Here is a 16549-nt window from a genome sequence, read left to right as displayed (position 1 = left end):
GGAAGGGGAATATCTTGAACTGGAATACAGCATGCTGGGTCATTCGGATTACCTGCAAGGCTACTCACCTGGTTGTAATGCAATGGTAAGGGTGTGGGCGGTTGATTGGCGATTGCTGATGAACTGACGTAAGTCGCCTCTGCTTTGAGTCAGCTGAGCTCATCTTACTATACAGTATCTTCTTCTCTTTTTGATTTGACAAAATTATTAGCATTCGGAGTAGCTGGCGTTGTGTTTGTGTGGGTACCTATTTTCTTTGTTCATCATTCAATTATTTCAATTACCAGTATCTATTCTTCACTGCGAATAAAATTTCATTCATCTGCAATGTAACTCAGTCATAAACCAAATTTTTAGCTCTCAAGAACTGAAAATTATAACTTACTTCTCATTTTTAATTTCAACATTTTTAAAATTCTTCCTACAGGGTGGACAGAAATATCGGGTACCCCTAAAAAAGTTTTCTGCTAAATACTTCGGTTGGTCACAGTGAATGATAATAATGGTAGCACATGATTGGTTGTTAGACTGGAGAGATAACATTTCACCAATCATATGCATCTATTTCACATTGCCAACCTATATTTTTAATAAAAAACTTTCTTAGGGGTACCCGATATTTCTGTCCACCCTGTACTTGTTGAAAAGGTACCCATACTACACGATCGAATCATTCGACATTCGACATTGATTTTTTTGATTGAGTAAAATAAGAATGTATAAATTTCATTTCGAATTTGGCCCAATTAGAGTAATCAAACTAAAACAGTGAATTTAAGACGATCTAAATAATTCTTAAATTTTTTGATTTTTTTTCCTTTTCTAATTTTTTTTTTTTTTTTTTTGAAAAAAAACGTCGAAAAAAAAATAAAAATTTTATTTAATTCAGTGTTGCTTTTCGTACTATCGATAAAATTACCAAATAATGCAACACTGATTTTCAAAAAATGTTATCAAAATTATCACGAGCACAAAGCCAAAACAACTTTTTATTTTTTTTTTTCGATCGAAGTTTCTCAACCTTGCTCAACTCGACCCACTCGACCACCCTTCTGTACAGAAATTTTCTGACGAAAGACGAAAGTTCGTCCTCTGCAGTCAAATTTTCCGGCGTAAATCGTATTATTGCGCTTAATTTGACATTTTATCATCATGAGTATCGTCAATCACATCAGACACACTAGCAGAGGTAAGATTCAATCACATATTACTTCATATGTAGCATATTATGATACTCCTTTACATCCTAACATCAACCTCTCTGCACTCGATTGCCTCTTCAGCAGAAGTGTTTCATTTCATGTCTTTGTTTCCTTCTGTAACGAGTAATATACTGTATGTGTTTCTTTTTACAGTTTCCGGGCTATTTCGTAACAAATCAGAAATGCCTGTTTCCATATCGTTAGCTCTCAGTGGTCTAGCTGTGCAAGTCTACGCTTCGTATAACTTACTGAAGAATGATAACGGTACCCGAACGATTCCTTTCTTAAGTAAACAATAACTAATTTCATTCGCTGATCGGTCCTATAGATGAATATTTACTAATATGAAACACGCTGGCGTTATACGATGATTACATTATAGTAGATGAAACTTCCGATAAATTTGAATCTTTTTATACCTTATTTTAGATAATGCAATCTAAGATACTCCCAGCTCTGTTTAATCGAATATCTTAGCATAATTGTCAACTTTTCTTCGTTTTAAATACGTTATGCTTCTTTTGATCTACGTACCCGATCTACAAAGTATTATTTTTAGAAGTAATGCATAAATAACTTTCTTCTCTTTTTTTTGCGTTATTTCTTTGCTTTATCTTTTATTTTTGTACATCGGTGTAAAGTGCATAAGTTTCTGTTGATATTGTAGAATCTGTGAATATTATTAAAATGCGTTATTACAAAGTCCTAATGATGATTGTTTGTTTCTTGAATTTGTACATCTCTGTTCTCATTTTGCAGTTGAATCGTATTTAATCCAATTGTAATGTTTTAAAGGTTCCATTTTTGCCGAAAATGAACCGGAAGTTTTTGAACTTGTTGTATTTTAGGTTGGTGATTTCATCGTTAGCTTTCTGAAACCAGGGTCGACGTTGTTGCAGTTTTTGATACCAATTTTCTGAAATTAAACTTCGTTTAGACCGTGATTGAGTAATGCAAATTTTAAATCACCGGTGTTCATTGGTCTACCTCGTATTTCGTCCAAAGTGAACGTATTTCCTCCGTATTCTTTTGGAAGTATGATCACTGGGACGTGTTTTGAGAAATGTTCGGATCCTTCGGAGTAAACGTAAACCTACGCAGATTACGTGATTGTTAGCCATGCTTTAGTACAAGTTTTAAGTACTACTATAATGTAGGGGAAGTTGTTGTAAGAAGATTTATGATGCAATATATGTTTGTATGGCTTCCTAAACTCACCAAATCATGGTATCGTTTCGGAGTAAACCACTTCAAAGTATTGATTACAGTCTTGACTACCCTGCCAACGTTAGTTAAAACGAGTAATTGTACTCGCAATGGATAAACCTACGAAATATCATGATAATACTTCCATTTGCTTTGAACCTATCAGAAAAGTACCAAATGAGCTTTCTACCTTTAGAATAATCTGAAGAGATTTTATAAAATATGGAACAAATGCGATAATATGAAGTAAATTGATGTTATTGCAGTCGAATAAGATAATATCGCCGTTGTCTGGCTCGTCTTCCAAGAATCTAAGTTCTGTTTGCATGCAATAATACTTCATTATTTTTAAAACGTCGAATAAACTTTCATCTGAGCTGACTTTATCGATAAATATACGACATCCGTCGGTATTCAACTCGGGTAGGTAACAAGAGTAACTGAAATAGGGTGTTTCTTCGTTAACTCATTGTAAAATATACTTTAAAAAACGTTCAGGCCAAATTAAATTACTCACATTGATCGACAAAAATGGTTGAAATCGGAGCATCGTATATCATCGTGAAGTAAATACTCTGGAAACATTTTTTTCAAAACGAAGAACGAATCTATTTTCTCCAAACACTTCATTACATCGTTGTCACATTTGAGTAAATAATTCTTGAAGAAATTATGATCTAGAAAGAGCAATACAGATGATCATAAAAGACTAAATTACTCCCGGATGTATTCTCAATACGTTACCGTAGATCTTCGTATCGTAATACTCCAAGTGCTGCTTGATCTTAAGCATATTGATTTGAAACCTCTCTTCGTAATCGTGGTTTTCAGATCTTGTTACGATCATTTCCACTCGAACGAAACCGAGAATACACAACCCAGCGTAAAATAAAACAATTAAGACTGTAAATTGAAAACGAAAAATAAGATATATTTTCATTTTCCTAAAATATGCGATTTACATATTAAGTACATATGTCATTATAGTACATATTACCTAAGTAAAACAATAGAAAAAAAATCATCGTCATTTCTCACGAATACTATATCGTTGGCAGAAAACTCGAATTAAAAATTTTATAAGTAACTATTTTACTGCAAGAAATTCTTGTATCATTTAAATCACATGATTTTTTGTTATTTTTTTAATGCAATTCACAACCAATTCACTATCGCGAATGACAAAACGGTAATATTAAGATTCAAGTCGATATAATCGTCATTCACGACAAACAAAAAATAAAGCAAATCACGTAAAATATTGTTCGACAGTTTCGTAAAAATCTAATAAACTGAGACAAATGATAAGAAAAAAAATACCTTAAATAAAGATCCAACAGAAGATATCGAATGTCTAATTATGTACATAAAAAAGAAGCATAGTTACCCTATTTACGAGTAGTAAATGAAAGTATAAATAAAGCCCTAATAAATATAAATAAATTAAGATTGGAAAATAAAAGAAACTCGGTTTCGTTTTAAAACACTCGATTATGTTTTCAATTAAGTTTTAATAATGAGTAAAGTTACTCACGAGCGGAGAAGAAGGTAAAATTGGAGGACTTTTATAGCGATACTGTAATAATTTTTGATATGTAAACTACCTGATTTTGAAGAACAAAAAAAATCGCTTAATACGAATACGATCAAGAAAATTATTCAAGATGAAGTGATATCATTGTAGGTAAATCAAACAGGCACTTTTTAGTTAGTAGTTTTTGTAAAATTCAACTTGAGTTTTCAATGTGTTCAGGTAAGGGATTTTTTCAATAACCGAAGATATCACACTACAACATCACGTACTGATTTTCTTCAAGTTCAATAGCCAAAGAGCCCAGTTCATTTCCTCATTACCTTAGGTAAAGTCAAAATTTAGGGTTTATCGAACTCGAAGAAAATCAACACGTGTTGTAAAAAATGGTCCTCGACGAACATATTTTTCAATAAAGACACCTTTCGTACTTCAATAAACCGTTTCTGTTTGTATCAATAGACCCACTCGATATTTCAACAGAATTGAGTTGGAGTTTCGATACCTACGAGCAAACACTTTAACATACATAACATCGTGTCATTAACCTCAAAATACTATCGAACTATCCGTTAATATTATGATACAGAAGAAATCGGATTATTCGGAGATCCCATTTGAATTAAAACCTTATCCAACCACTGCAAAGCACCATGTAAATGAATTTCAATCCAACAAGGAGTAGAAGTGACATCTTGTCTGTGATAATCAGCTCCCCAACCTTTAACGAAAGACAACCTGGAAACATTCGACGACACAAACGAATATTAATTCACGAACGAAACTCTATTGAACACGTACGATTAGCTCGAATAAACAAATATATATTTACCTGATAGTGCACATTTTTGTGAGTTCGTAAACCGCTTCGAATCCATTATTGGCAGACTGTGTAAGTAAATCAGCGAATTCCTTGTTATTGAATATTTTCAGCGAATTACCAGGAGGTATTTTGCAAACGGTTGAGGGATGGAATCCATGATGATAGTTGAAATGTCGCGATTGCACGAATATCGCAGCATCTGATAAACATTCCGCGAACACTTCGCCTCCCACGAAGTACAATTGTACTCCTGAAAAATGAAAGCACAAATAATTTTAATAGACTGATCGGTTCGTTAATAAAGATTCGATGATCAATAGTGGTATTCTCACCTCTTCCAATATGTCGACGAGTATTTTCGATAGTTGAATTACGATTCACATTGGATAACTGACCTAGGCAAAACCTATTCAATTTACTGCCGGTAGGATTAGTAAACCCATCGACGATGACCGTTTGCGAATGACATGGAAATACTTCACCGACTTTACAGTTCAATTCGTAATATGCGATAGTTGCCCAGAAAGGAGGTTCCTGTAGATTCAAAGAGGGTAAAAAAAATGCAATTTGTACACGTCGTATTCAGAAAATAATTATTTTTACTTGATATGGTACTTCAGTGACGTCAGCCCCAAGAGATGATACGCTGCTTTTGTCATCATTAGGCGAGAACGATGGAGGTGGACTTTCTACAAGATTTGAACAAAAATTCACGTTAATGACTTTGAAATGAAATTCTCGATGTAAAATTCGCAAACAACACTAACCAGCTAAACAATTCATCGACATTTGCTGTTGACGTTGTTGTTGGTATTGCAATAAGGTATGATTGGGAGCAAATTCGCTATGTCTAGGAACAAGCACTGGTGGTAACACTAAAACAAAACGATGCAAAATAAAATTAAAATCGTTTCATCAAAACACTCGCCTATGCGTAGCTGGACTATCATAAAGCTTACATGTACCTGGGCTTTCAACCCTTTTATAATGGTATGGATTGATGCAAACTTCCTTCTCTTTGGCTGAGAATGGATATTTGCAATGATCTTCCGCTTTAAGTTCATGATGAGATTGTAGATCAGGCCACCTCCAAACTCGACAATAGATCACGTGTGGGAGTGCTTTTCTATGAGATACCTGCGGAATAAAAACACGCGATGAATGATATGATAAGATCTGGTGTTTTGATTGATTCAAACTGATATAAAATTAACGCTATTGTTACCTGTAATCTTCCATCTAAACTTCTAGGTATCGTAACACATTCACTGGGCTGTCCGGGGAAATTCAACGCTTTTATCAAGTCTTGATAAGCTTTTTTGTTTTGTTTTTTCAACTTCTTGAACAAAGATTCGACAGCCTTTTCTGCCCATTTTTCTTCTTCGTCGCCTTGCTTCCAGCCTAGAAGCTTTTTAATGGTGGGACTAGTGAACGAATATAAACTGGGAACTGGCCCGGAATCGGAGGTATCGGCGTCTTCAATATCCATGATTGTTTATGCAATAGATTCCAAAATAATTCATTGAAAATATCAACAACGCGGAGATTCCGATCTCATACACATCGCGAACTTCGACACAGATGGTTGAAAGTTTGGTTTTTACGAGGAATTATTAAACCGTAGAGTTATTTTATAACTGAGAATTGGGTAAATAAAATAAATTAGAGTAATTTGTAACCAATTCTTCCATTATCTAATAACTCGAGCTTGTTGGTATGGCTGCGCAGCGCATACATCGGAATGTTTTCGTCGGCCATGTTGCCAAGCCAAAGCAGCGTTGCCGATACTAGCGCTGTCTGGTGGCGCGTAAAGAGAATTATTTCTCCTGTAAATTATCAGCTTCTATTGGTGAAGTCAGAAATGACGAATAATGAGACAAAACGATTTTTTAAAAAAAAATTTTAGCAGCAACTGCAACTTGCAAGTTGCAAAGTTGCAAGTAGCCAAGTACAATAACGATTCGAATTCGAATTTTCGACAACAACAATTTTATTATAATAGCTAATTTATTTTGCATTCATCCGACCGATCTAATCAATTTTTGCTCTCAATTATTAATTTTTGAATTAATTTTGAAATTACGAAATTAGTAGCAAAAAAAAACAGGAGTTTGAGGAGTTCGTTGCAGAAAATGAGATTTGTTATCCACTTTTTTTCATGGTTAATAATTTTCAATCTTGATTTTTCTTCTGATGAGCAAAGAATCGAGAGAAAAAGGAATGAATCAGTGAAAAAATTGCTCCACTAAAAGTTAAAACTAATGATTGCAATTTCTTCACCAAGCAGTATAATTGGGTAATTGGAATGAGATTGAGAACGTCTTTTTGCAAAATTGTGAATAACTGAATAGTGAATATTCGCTTCCGTCAACATTTTTAGAAATATTTATGAAAAAACTGCCACAATGCGGACCCAAATAATTTGGATTGGAAAATATTTGGAATATTCACTGTCACTGTCACGAATCATTGAATCAAATATCTTTTTTTTTCTTTTCACTTTTCAGTTTTCTTTTCCATTCGTGCTCATGGGGAAAAAAAGAAAACCAAAATACATAACTTGATGTCAGAATTTATTTTTTTTTTAATTTTTGAATTATATTATCAACGATCAGCGATTTTAGATTGAGGAGATTGGTACGGTATTTAAGTTCTACTCTATTTATCCAATATCTTGTACCAGTTGTACCTACTTAATTTATTTCCCATTACTTAGTAGGTATTTCTATTTTCTATTTTCTATTTTAATTGAAAATTCTACAGAGCAGGCAAAAATTCATCACCTGTCAAAATTTCAAGGGCTAAAGTGACTTTTTCGATTTTTGGTGAATTTTCAAAAATCAAATTTTGAGTTTGACCAAAGTGTGGGGAAAAAATCAAAATTTTACCAAATCAACCTAGAAAGCTGAAATTTGAGATATACTCTATTTTTGACCAGCCAAATCGATTGAAAACTGTTTCAAGCCGTTTTGAGCAGTTCTGGAGCCTCCAGCAGATTTTAAAACTCGAAATTCTCACAAAATTTCATAAAAATGGAGTTGGAAAGCCGAAATTCATTCTGCAAACTAATTTCGATTCATTACGAAGTCGACTGCAGGTGAATTTGTAATCTCCAGCGATTTTTTGAAAATCACTGGAGCCTCTAGTAGATTTTTTAAAACTTGAAATTTCCCCAAAATTTCATCAAATGGAGATGGAAAGTTAAAATTAACTCTGCACTCCAATTTTAACACCCTCTGAAGATGACTTCAGGTGGGTTCAAGTCATTCTGGAGCCTCCGGTGACTTTTTGAAAGGTTTTATGGCGTTTTTAGGGAAATTGAAATTTCCAAAAAGTAGCTGGAAGCTTCAAAAAATCAAAACTACTTGAAACCACGGTGAAATCGACTTCATATTGTATTGAAATTAGTTTGCAGAGTAAATTCCAGCTTGCTAACCCCATTTGATGAAATTTTGAGGAAATTTCAAGTTTCAAAAATCTACTGATGGAGGCTCCAGTAATTTTCAAAAAGTCGCTGCGGGCTCCAAACTGACTTGAACCCAGCGGAAATCGTCTTCAGAGGGTGTTAAAATTGAAGTGCAGAGTTAATTTTAGCTTTCCATCTCCATTTGATGAGATTTTGAGGAAATTTCAAGTTTCAAAAATCTACTGGAGGCTCCTGTAATTTTTAAAAAATTGCTGTAGACTCAAAATGACCTCAAATTCACCTGAAGTTGACTTCGTAGAGAATTGACATTAGTTTGCAGAAAGAATTTCGTCTTTCCAACTCCATTTGATGAACTTTTGTGGAAATTTCGAGTTTTAAAAATCTGCTGGAGGCTTCAGAACTGCTCAAAACGGTTTGAAACAGTTTTCAATCGATTTTGCAGGTCAAGAATAGGGTATATTCCAAATTTCAGGCATTTCAGCTTTCTACGTTAATTTGGTAAAATTTTGATTTTTCCCCACACTTTGGTCAAAATTTGATTTTTGAAAATTAGATTTGAAACTAAATAAATTTATCGAACCACGAAAAGAGTCGCAAGAGTCGCGAAAAGAGTCGGACTCCTCTCAGACTCCTTCATTTAAAGAAACGACAAATAGGTACTTATATACCTAAATCTAATTCTTTTGTATTTATTCGACAGATCTATTCAAAAAATTCTCAAAAACCGAAACCCTAAATAGTATTTGTTTTTTGTCAACATTTTTATAAACGTTCGTGAAAAAGGAAATTTATGTAAAATAGTTGAATCTCCTGCAAGTGACTAGATGAGTTGGAAATGTAAACTGAAAAGCTCAACTTTTAACAAAACCAAATCTTTATCGAGTCGAGTCATTTTAAATTTCAAATTTTAATGCTGATAATCTTGAACGTTGAACCTTAATTGAACCAATAAAAAATATGAATAAATTAATTCCTTTTTAATTGAATACCTTTTTCCAAAATAGAGAATAGGTAACGTGAATAAATTTGTACCAAAATGCATTCATTTTTTTTTTTTTTAAACAACCAAAATTTTGCGGACTTTTTTGGCACGTTCTTTGCTCATGATTCAACAGACCACTCTCGTGTACCCCTGAGTTCAATCATTGAGTCAGCTTGGCTAAGACACCTTCAAAATAAATACCAGTTTTATGGCAGAATTCTAAATTTCTAATAATTGACGTTATAAATGATAATTATATACCTAAGCATCGAAAAATTATTTATAAAAATTGTCATGGATTGTCGTGGAAAACATGAGAGAGATGCTTGAAAATTTCGTAATCAAGAAAACTTCACCGGCAAGAAATTATATTATATATCATTACTTCGAAGAAATTGACTTGAAACGTAAAAATGACAAGACAAAAATATGCAGATTATAGATATATCTATCTGCTAAAATCCAGTCGATGACGAAAGCTCAAAGAAGTTTTATTCAACAACACACTTTCTTCATGCATAGTTATAGTATGCAGATATAAAATGTAAAACATTAAAAAAAAATAATTCAGAAGTACCTTTATCGTAACTCATCACATAACAATTAAGCGATGGAAACAAAAAATAAAAATAATAATACCTAATTAAAAAAACATAACTACACACCTTTATACCTTACTAACAAAGTCTTATTGAATAAGAATCACAATTTCGAATTTCAACATTATAGGTAGGTATACTAACTTATGACATCCATTCCTCGCGAAAAGCTTCATAGATGGATATTGGCTCTTCTTCCATCGCTTCATCATTTGCTTCACTAACCGGAGGTAACAATTTATGGAACTGTTCGACAAGAATTTTGTCTCCGTTAAAACACCACGCCATTACATCTACCATCGTTGCTGCTTTCATTTCATCAATTTGACGACATTCTTCAAAAACTTCGAATTTTACTTTGGCAAGGTGTTCTTCAGACGTCAAGTGCTTATCAATGACCGAAATAACTTCTTCAGCACTTCTATACGAGCACAACGAAGAGCACAACGTTTCAACATTTTCAGGATGCGAAATAATTGTATAAAAGAATTCTTCGTACTCGGTCGGAGTAAACACACCTTCGATAAATGAATTGAAGTCATCCGGTTCATGTGACGGACATGAAAAGAAAAATTTTAATTGAAGTTGCTTCGATGCCTTTGTTACGATTTGTTTCTTCATGTTGCGAATCAACTGCAGATCTGAGGTACAAAATTCCAGATATATCTGTAATTTAAAGAAACGCCTGTAGTACAAGTGATGTTCATAGTAAGGTGATATCGAATCGTAATTGAGCATCGTGGTGCATTTAAAAGCGGCGATTCTTTCGTCATCGACGAGGCAAAGCTTCATGATCTGATCGATAGAATTTCTGTTTCCTGTATAATAAAGTTGACCGGGGACTAAGTAAGGCCAATGTCGCAACCAGTATTGAAGTCGGCGTTTGGCACTGAACCGTGAAAGTAAATCTATGATGAGAGGGAAATTTTGTGTGTAGTAGAAATCACATTCGATGTTGAGCGATGTCTGGACAAAATCGCAGATATGGTTATCAACAATAAACATCTTTTGGCGTTCTGAGATGCAAAGCCACATTTCCCATAACAAAGGATCCAAACAGCATCGACTAAAGTCCTGAAATTCATGCATGAAGCGTAAGATATCAGCGAGTGTTTGATCGTTGATTACATTCACCATACGTTTCCAAGTTGGTACGATGTACTCGAGGTACTTTAGCTCTTTCACCAATGTTCGTATTATTCGAGAACTTCTTCGTTCAATTACGACGTCTAATTCGGTGCTCGATAGTTCAACCAATAGATGCCACGTATAAACAGGTCTATCTGCGTCGATTACTTCAACAGCTTCGGATAAGCGCTTCTCATAGTTTAATTGATTCCAAAAATATTTCACTGCCGACCAGTTATCGCGATACTTCTGAGAATTAACTAATCGAACGAGTAGATTTATGTGCAATGAGTATAAATCATCGAAGAAATCAGACAACTTGCTGTGCCAATAATCCAGGAATGGAACTCCATTCCCATGATCGCCACTGGTTGCATCTCTCAACTCGTTTTCCGTCAATGTCTGCTGTAAACGTACCACATCATCCATGAAACAATATGTACATGCGACCATGAATTTCTCAACGTTGGTCAATTCATCACTGTTTAGCATCTTTCTAGCGGTTTGTTCAAAACTGATTGAAGCGTCGGGTAACCAAACCAGTAGAGGAAGTAAAACGATCATACTATCGGGAGATTCACGATGCGAGAAAACACATTCGTAATGAAAAGTCCACCAATTTACTCTAGATCTATGCATATCGTAATTAAGACATTCCATTTCAGAACGGATGGATGGTGGTAATTCTGGTCGAATCAGATGATGTTCATATTGATATGCATATGCATTTGAACGTCCTTTTTTATTCTTCTGACACTTTGGATTTTGACGAATGAGCATTAACTCGGCTAACAATGACATTTGAGCTAACTTCGCAAGTTTGCCAACATGGTGATAGAATACTAGGGGTCCATTTGTTGTCCTTGTCGTGTGCTCGTCGTTCATTGTGATCGGAATGGTTTCTGAAAAACACGTACGAAGGAAATGAATGGAATGTGATCATCTTCAATAATTTTCGAAGTACCTAGATCTACTTACATTGTGATGTATGGAATTATGTTAACTCTCGGAGCATGGAACAGAACGGCTCAATCGGAACGTCAATGAAAAAATTACATATATTCAATCAATCCGCAACCATATTTTTGATTTTTGAAGTTTAACTATACCTATATTGAACGTATTAGGTTGAACACTGAGAACACTGAACTGAAAAGTGAAAATGATAAAAATGATAAGGTACGTAGTTTTCCCGCCAAAACTAATCAGTATTCATTCATGTCGTCATTGTCGTGACTCATCGTGCTTCGTTTAATGTGATCCGAATCTACTGTGACCTAGGTACAGGGTGCCCAGAAATATCGAGTACCCCTAAAAAAGTTTTCTACTAAAATACTTTGGTTGGTCACAGTGAATGGTGAATGATAATAATAATAGCACATGATTGGTTGTTGGACTAAAGAGATAACATTCCACCAATCATATACATCTATTTCACGTTGCCAACCTATATTTTTAATGAAAAACTTTCTTAGGGGTCCTCGATATTTCTGGGCACCCTGTAGTAGGTACTTCTTGTTTTGAGATTTTTTCTTTGATGAATTCAAAACACGAATTCTGAAAAGAGAGTAATACTGTGTTGAACTACATAAAATGATCGTTTAATTATGGTCTCTTAGAAAAGAGCAAGTCCTTCGTCGACTGTTTTCTCAATTATCTCAGCTAAAGAGAAGGACAAAGACAAAGTCATGATCGATCATTGATCAGCATTATTTTGTCTGAAAACTTTTGAGTTTTGATTAATATTTAATAATATATGTACTTAGTACTTACCATTTGATGTGATTTCATGAGAAATTTGATCTTAAAACATTCGGAGACAAAATTGAAGTTTTTTTTTTAGCCGGGGTGAGGACTAAAATTTGCCAACAAAATAAAAGGTAGAAATGGAAAAAAAATTTTAGTGCGCAATTTTGGAAAAGAGAGACGAGAGAAGAATTTATTTGAGTAAAGCGAGGGCAAAATATTTTAAAAATTTGCCCTTCGAGTAATACGTACCTACATAAAAAAACGACACTTGTTTTCCAAGGAATTTATTTTATACTTCAAATTAAAATTTCTTTAAATTCAAAGTTTTATAGTACCTATTTAAGTAACAAAGACAAAAGAGTAAAGAGACAAAGAGATTGAAGAATTTTGAAATTCAACTCTGTTCCTTTAAAATTTATGAAAAGTTGTTCTCCTTCCAATGAATGTCGACCTCGACCTCCCAGAATCATGTTTCAAAAATTTCCAATCCAACCGATTTAGAATTTTTTGCGAGGAAATAATTATATGTACAGCGACGTGAGATGAAAAGAGCTTGGGAAAAGCTTAGTGGATTCGACTGAGTGATTAAAAATTTACAAATGAGGAGCTGAGAATCAAAACTCACATTTGCCAAAAAAAAAAAAAACCGTTTTATGGCAGATTTGGATATACCGTTTTACACTCTATAATGTGACATATTCGGTTTTTTAGGATCAAAGTCATTTTGGTGTGAAATTCACCTTCAAAACCAAGGGTTAGAATCAAAACTCACATTTGCCAATGGCAAATGTGAGTTTTGATGAAAACTTAGTTTTGTTTGCAAAATTCCATAGGGAAAAGTTTGATAACAAGCTGAATTTTGGTACACGGGGGTTTTTTGATACGCTGAACACGAATTTGGGGTGTCCAGGTGAATCCGGTGTACGCTTCCCCCTTTTTTGTGGACCTTAAGCCCCCAAATTTGTTTTTTTGCGTTCAAGTCCGAAAATATGCAATTTTATGCAAGATTTATGTTTTTTGGGTCGCAGAATACGAATTTGACAATATTTTTTTTGTAGGGGTGGGGGATGAGGGGGTTAGGGGGGCGAGAAATTCAAAATTTGACTATAATGATGTGTGATATGTCGAAATGTATGTTTTTGAGGGTGTAGATCACGAATTTGACAATATTTTTTTCGTAGGGGTCAATGGTGGGGGCTGAGGGGTGAAAATGGTTAAAAATTCAAAATTTGACTATAATGATGTGTGACATGTCGAAATGTATGTTTTTGTGGTTGTAGATCACGAATTTGACAATATTTTTTTCGTAAGGGTTGATGGTGGGGGATGAAGGGGGTGAAAAATTCAAAATTTGACCATAATGATGTGTGATATGTCGAAATGTATGTTTTTGAGGGTGTAGATCACGAATTTGACAATATTTTTTTCGTAAGGGTGAATTGTGGGGGATGAAGGGGGTGAAAACGGTGAACAATTCAAAATTTGACTATAATGATGTGTAATATGTCGAAATGTACCAAGTATGAATAATTCAACTGAAAGTGAGTAATTTTCATCAATTTACTCGATTTTAGTTGTTATAAAGTCATTATAGAGGTTTAATTTACGTTAAAACTCCGTGTTTTGCCTATTCTGCTACATAAATAGGAATAGAACAAATTTTTGCACGTAGATGCACGGGAAATCCCAGGGGCTAGTACTTCAGATAGTGTATTTCAAGATGTCATTTGCCATTTTTGCCCCCGAATGCCCCGGCGACGACAACAGTCAATTATAGTGAAAAATCATGGTGAATTTTGTTTAAATGTTACAAATTTTTTCTTCCAGGGACTTTGACGGCTCTCCAATAGAAAATTCTCCATCCCCCACCCTTCACCTTTTCTACACCTTCAAAAACATACATTTTGACATATCACACATCATTATGGTCAAATTTTGAATTTTTCACCGTTTTCACCCCCTTCATCCCCCACAATTCACCCCTACGAAAAAAATATTGTCAAATTCGTGATCTACACCCTCAAAAACATACATTTCGACATATCACACATCATTATGGTCAAATTTTGAATTTTTCACCCCCTTCATCCCCCACCATCAACCCTTACGAAAAAAATATTGTCAAATTCGTGATCTACAACCACGAAAACATACATTTCGACATGTCACACATCATTATAGTCAAATTTTGAATTTTTAACCATTTTCACCCCTCAGCCCCCACCATTGACCCCTACGAAAAAAATATTGTCAAATTCGTGATCTACACCCTCAAAAACATACATTTCGACATATCACACATCATTATAGTCAAATTTTGAATTTTTAACCATTTTCACCCCTCAGCCCCCACCATTGACCCCTACGAAAAAAATATTGTCAAATTCGTGATCTACACCCTCAAAAACATACATTTCGACATATCACACATCATTATAGTCAAATTTTGAATTTCTCGCCCCCCTAACCCCCTCATCCCCCACCCCTACAAAAAAAATATTGTCAAATTCGTATTCTGCGACTCAAAAAACATAAATCTTGCATAAAATTGCATATTTTCGGACTTGAACGCAAAAAAACAAATTTGGGGGCTTAAGGTCCACAAAAAAGGGGGAAGCGTACACCGGATTCACCTGGACACCCCAAATTCGTGTTCAGCGTATCAAAAAACCCCCGTGTACCAAAATTTAGCTTGTTATCAAACTTTTCCCTATCGTCGTAATTAAAACAGTGAAAAAAAATTTGATTGCAAATCTTGGAGTCAAAACTCACATTTGCCATTCTTTGTCTGGATATTAAAGCAGAAGGGAGCTAGGTGAAAATCAGTCAACACAGGGAATCGTGTTCTAGTAGCGCTATCTAATGATTCATTTTGGTATTATAAGTTTTTTCAACTGGCAACACTACTAACTCAGTTTTTCGCGTTTTTCTCAAAATCGTTTATGGTGGCAAATGTGAGTTTTGATTCTCAGCTCCTCAAATCATTTATTTAATGTAAAATTCGTGTTTTGAAAATTTTTCCTTCTGAAAGGGAGCAATATTTTTTTGGAATGCATCGATGCCGATTTTCAGTCTTCATTTCGAATTTTAAAAACATGCCGATTTTTGGCTATAATTTCTTTCAAATTTATGCATTTTTGACAAACTTCATTCAAATGCCATTACCTACTCTTTGGAAACTTTTTTAATGATTTCAATGCTTTTTTGAGTAGGTATTTTTGAATAGGTAGTTACAGCATTGTTTTCAACACTTTTTCGTGCATTTTTGACAAAATTTTGTTCAGTTATGCATACAAACTTTTAATGATTCTGATGCTTTTTTGAATGTGTTTGTATCGTTTTAACACGTTTCTATAACTTTTTCGAGCATTTTTGGTAAATTTCATTCGTGATTTCGTCAATTTTCGTTACCATACTGTATACCTATACAGTGATTTCGGTGCTTTTTAAGGGTCTTACTTACGAGTCTTTTCAACGCCTTTTCATGCATTTCCATGTATATTTTCAGTGTTTTTTCCCCTGATTTTCAATGATTGTGAACCTTTGAAATTTTTCAAATCGTTCAATACGTTTTTAATTGTTTTTCATGCATTTTTGTCACATTTTTTGCTTTCGGTTTTATTTTTGAAATTTTTCTTGCTTTTGGAATTTCAATTCAGTTTTTTCATAATCGATTTCGTTTAAAATTTTTTTTGTGATACAATTTTGTTTTATTGTTAAAGTACATTCTCTAGCTCTTGTCCTCAAAAAAAAAAAAAAAAATTGGCCCTACTTACAAAATGGCGGCCATTTTGATTGACAGGTCAGCCAAAATCGCAGATTTTGCGTTCCTTTTCGATTTTTGGTGAATTTTCAAAAATCAAATTTTGGCCAAAATGTGAGAAAAAAATCAAAATTTTACC

At 34.1% G+C, this 16549-nt stretch overlaps 3 protein-coding genes and 1 long non-coding RNA gene across 6 annotated transcripts; 1 reads left to right on the top strand and 3 right to left on the bottom strand.

Annotated features, from left to right (window-relative positions):
- The first annotated feature begins 78 nt into the window (after positions 1–78).
- Positions 79–1917, top strand: LOC135849798 (uncharacterized). The gene is made up of 2 exons (XR_010559613.1): positions 79–1189; positions 1356–1917. It is a non-coding gene; the product is annotated as an uncharacterized LOC135849798 (long non-coding RNA).
- On the bottom strand, positions 1613–3348 carry LOC135849795 (alpha-tocopherol transfer protein-like). Of its 2 annotated transcripts, XM_065370384.1 has the most exons (6): positions 3153–3348; positions 2926–3085; positions 2599–2848; positions 2421–2528; positions 2190–2295; positions 1613–2118 (listed from the first exon to the last, which is right to left on the bottom strand). In XM_065370384.1, the coding sequence occupies exons 1-6, from the start codon at positions 3346–3348 to the stop codon at positions 1973–1975; spliced, it is 966 nt and encodes a 321-aa protein (XP_065226456.1). In that variant the 3' UTR covers positions 1613–1972. The 2 variants fall into 2 exon arrangements, with proteins under 2 accessions (XP_065226456.1, XP_065226457.1); XM_065370385.1 differs by lacking the exon at positions 2421–2528.
- Positions 3319–6505, bottom strand: LOC135849794 (protein mothers against dpp-like). 2 transcript variants are annotated; one of them, XM_065370382.1, is made up of 7 exons: positions 5988–6505; positions 5722–5899; positions 5530–5637; positions 5366–5451; positions 5095–5296; positions 4772–5012; positions 3319–4677 (listed from the first exon to the last, which is right to left on the bottom strand). In XM_065370382.1, exons 1-7 carry the CDS (start codon positions 6249–6251, stop codon positions 4518–4520), a joined length of 1239 nt encoding a protein of 412 aa, XP_065226454.1. In that variant the 5' UTR covers positions 6252–6505; the 3' UTR covers positions 3319–4517. The 2 variants fall into 2 exon arrangements, with proteins under 2 accessions (XP_065226454.1, XP_065226455.1); XM_065370383.1 differs by having other exon boundaries at positions 5728–5899; positions 5988–6504.
- A 3017-nt stretch (positions 6506–9522) lies between these two features.
- On the bottom strand, positions 9523–12179 carry LOC135849791 (uncharacterized). Its single transcript, XM_065370375.1, has 2 exons — positions 11877–12179; positions 9523–11800 (listed from the first exon to the last, which is right to left on the bottom strand). Exon 2 carries the CDS (start codon positions 11781–11783, stop codon positions 9915–9917), a length of 1869 nt encoding a protein of 622 aa, XP_065226447.1. The 5' UTR covers positions 11784–11800; positions 11877–12179; the 3' UTR covers positions 9523–9914.
- Positions 12180–16549: the final 4370 nt, after the last annotated feature.

This window comes from Planococcus citri, chromosome 1 (genome assembly GCF_950023065.1).
Source record: "Planococcus citri chromosome 1, ihPlaCitr1.1, whole genome shotgun sequence".
Classification (NCBI taxonomy): Eukaryota; Metazoa; Arthropoda; class Insecta; order Hemiptera; family Pseudococcidae; genus Planococcus; species Planococcus citri.
This window is presented reverse-complemented; position numbering and strand designations above follow the sequence as displayed.

Coding starts and splice junctions, on each gene's coding strand:
- LOC135849795 (XM_065370384.1), bottom strand. CDS start 3,348: ATGAAAATATATCTTATTTTTCGTTTTCAATTTACAGTCTTAATTGTT. Junction 3,086..3,152: donor TTACGATACGAAGATCTACG/GTAACGTATTGA, acceptor TGCTCTTTCTAG/ATCATAATTTCTTCAAGAAT. Junction 2,119..2,189: donor CACTTTGGACGAAATACGAG/GTAGACCAATGA, acceptor GTTTAATTTCAG/AAAATTGGTATCAAAAACTG.
- LOC135849794 (XM_065370382.1), bottom strand. CDS start 6,251: ATGGATATTGAAGACGCCGATACCTCCGATTCCGGGCCAGTTCCCAGT. Junction 5,452..5,529: donor GTCGATGAATTGTTTAGCTG/GTTAGTGTTGTT, acceptor CAAATCTTGTAG/AAAGTCCACCTCCATCGTTC. Junction 5,297..5,365: donor TCACTGAAGTACCATATCAA/GTAAAAATAATT, acceptor TTGAATCTACAG/GAACCTCCTTTCTGGGCAAC.
- LOC135849791 (XM_065370375.1), bottom strand. CDS start 11,783: ATGAACGACGAGCACACGACAAGGACAACAAATGGACCCCTAGTATTC.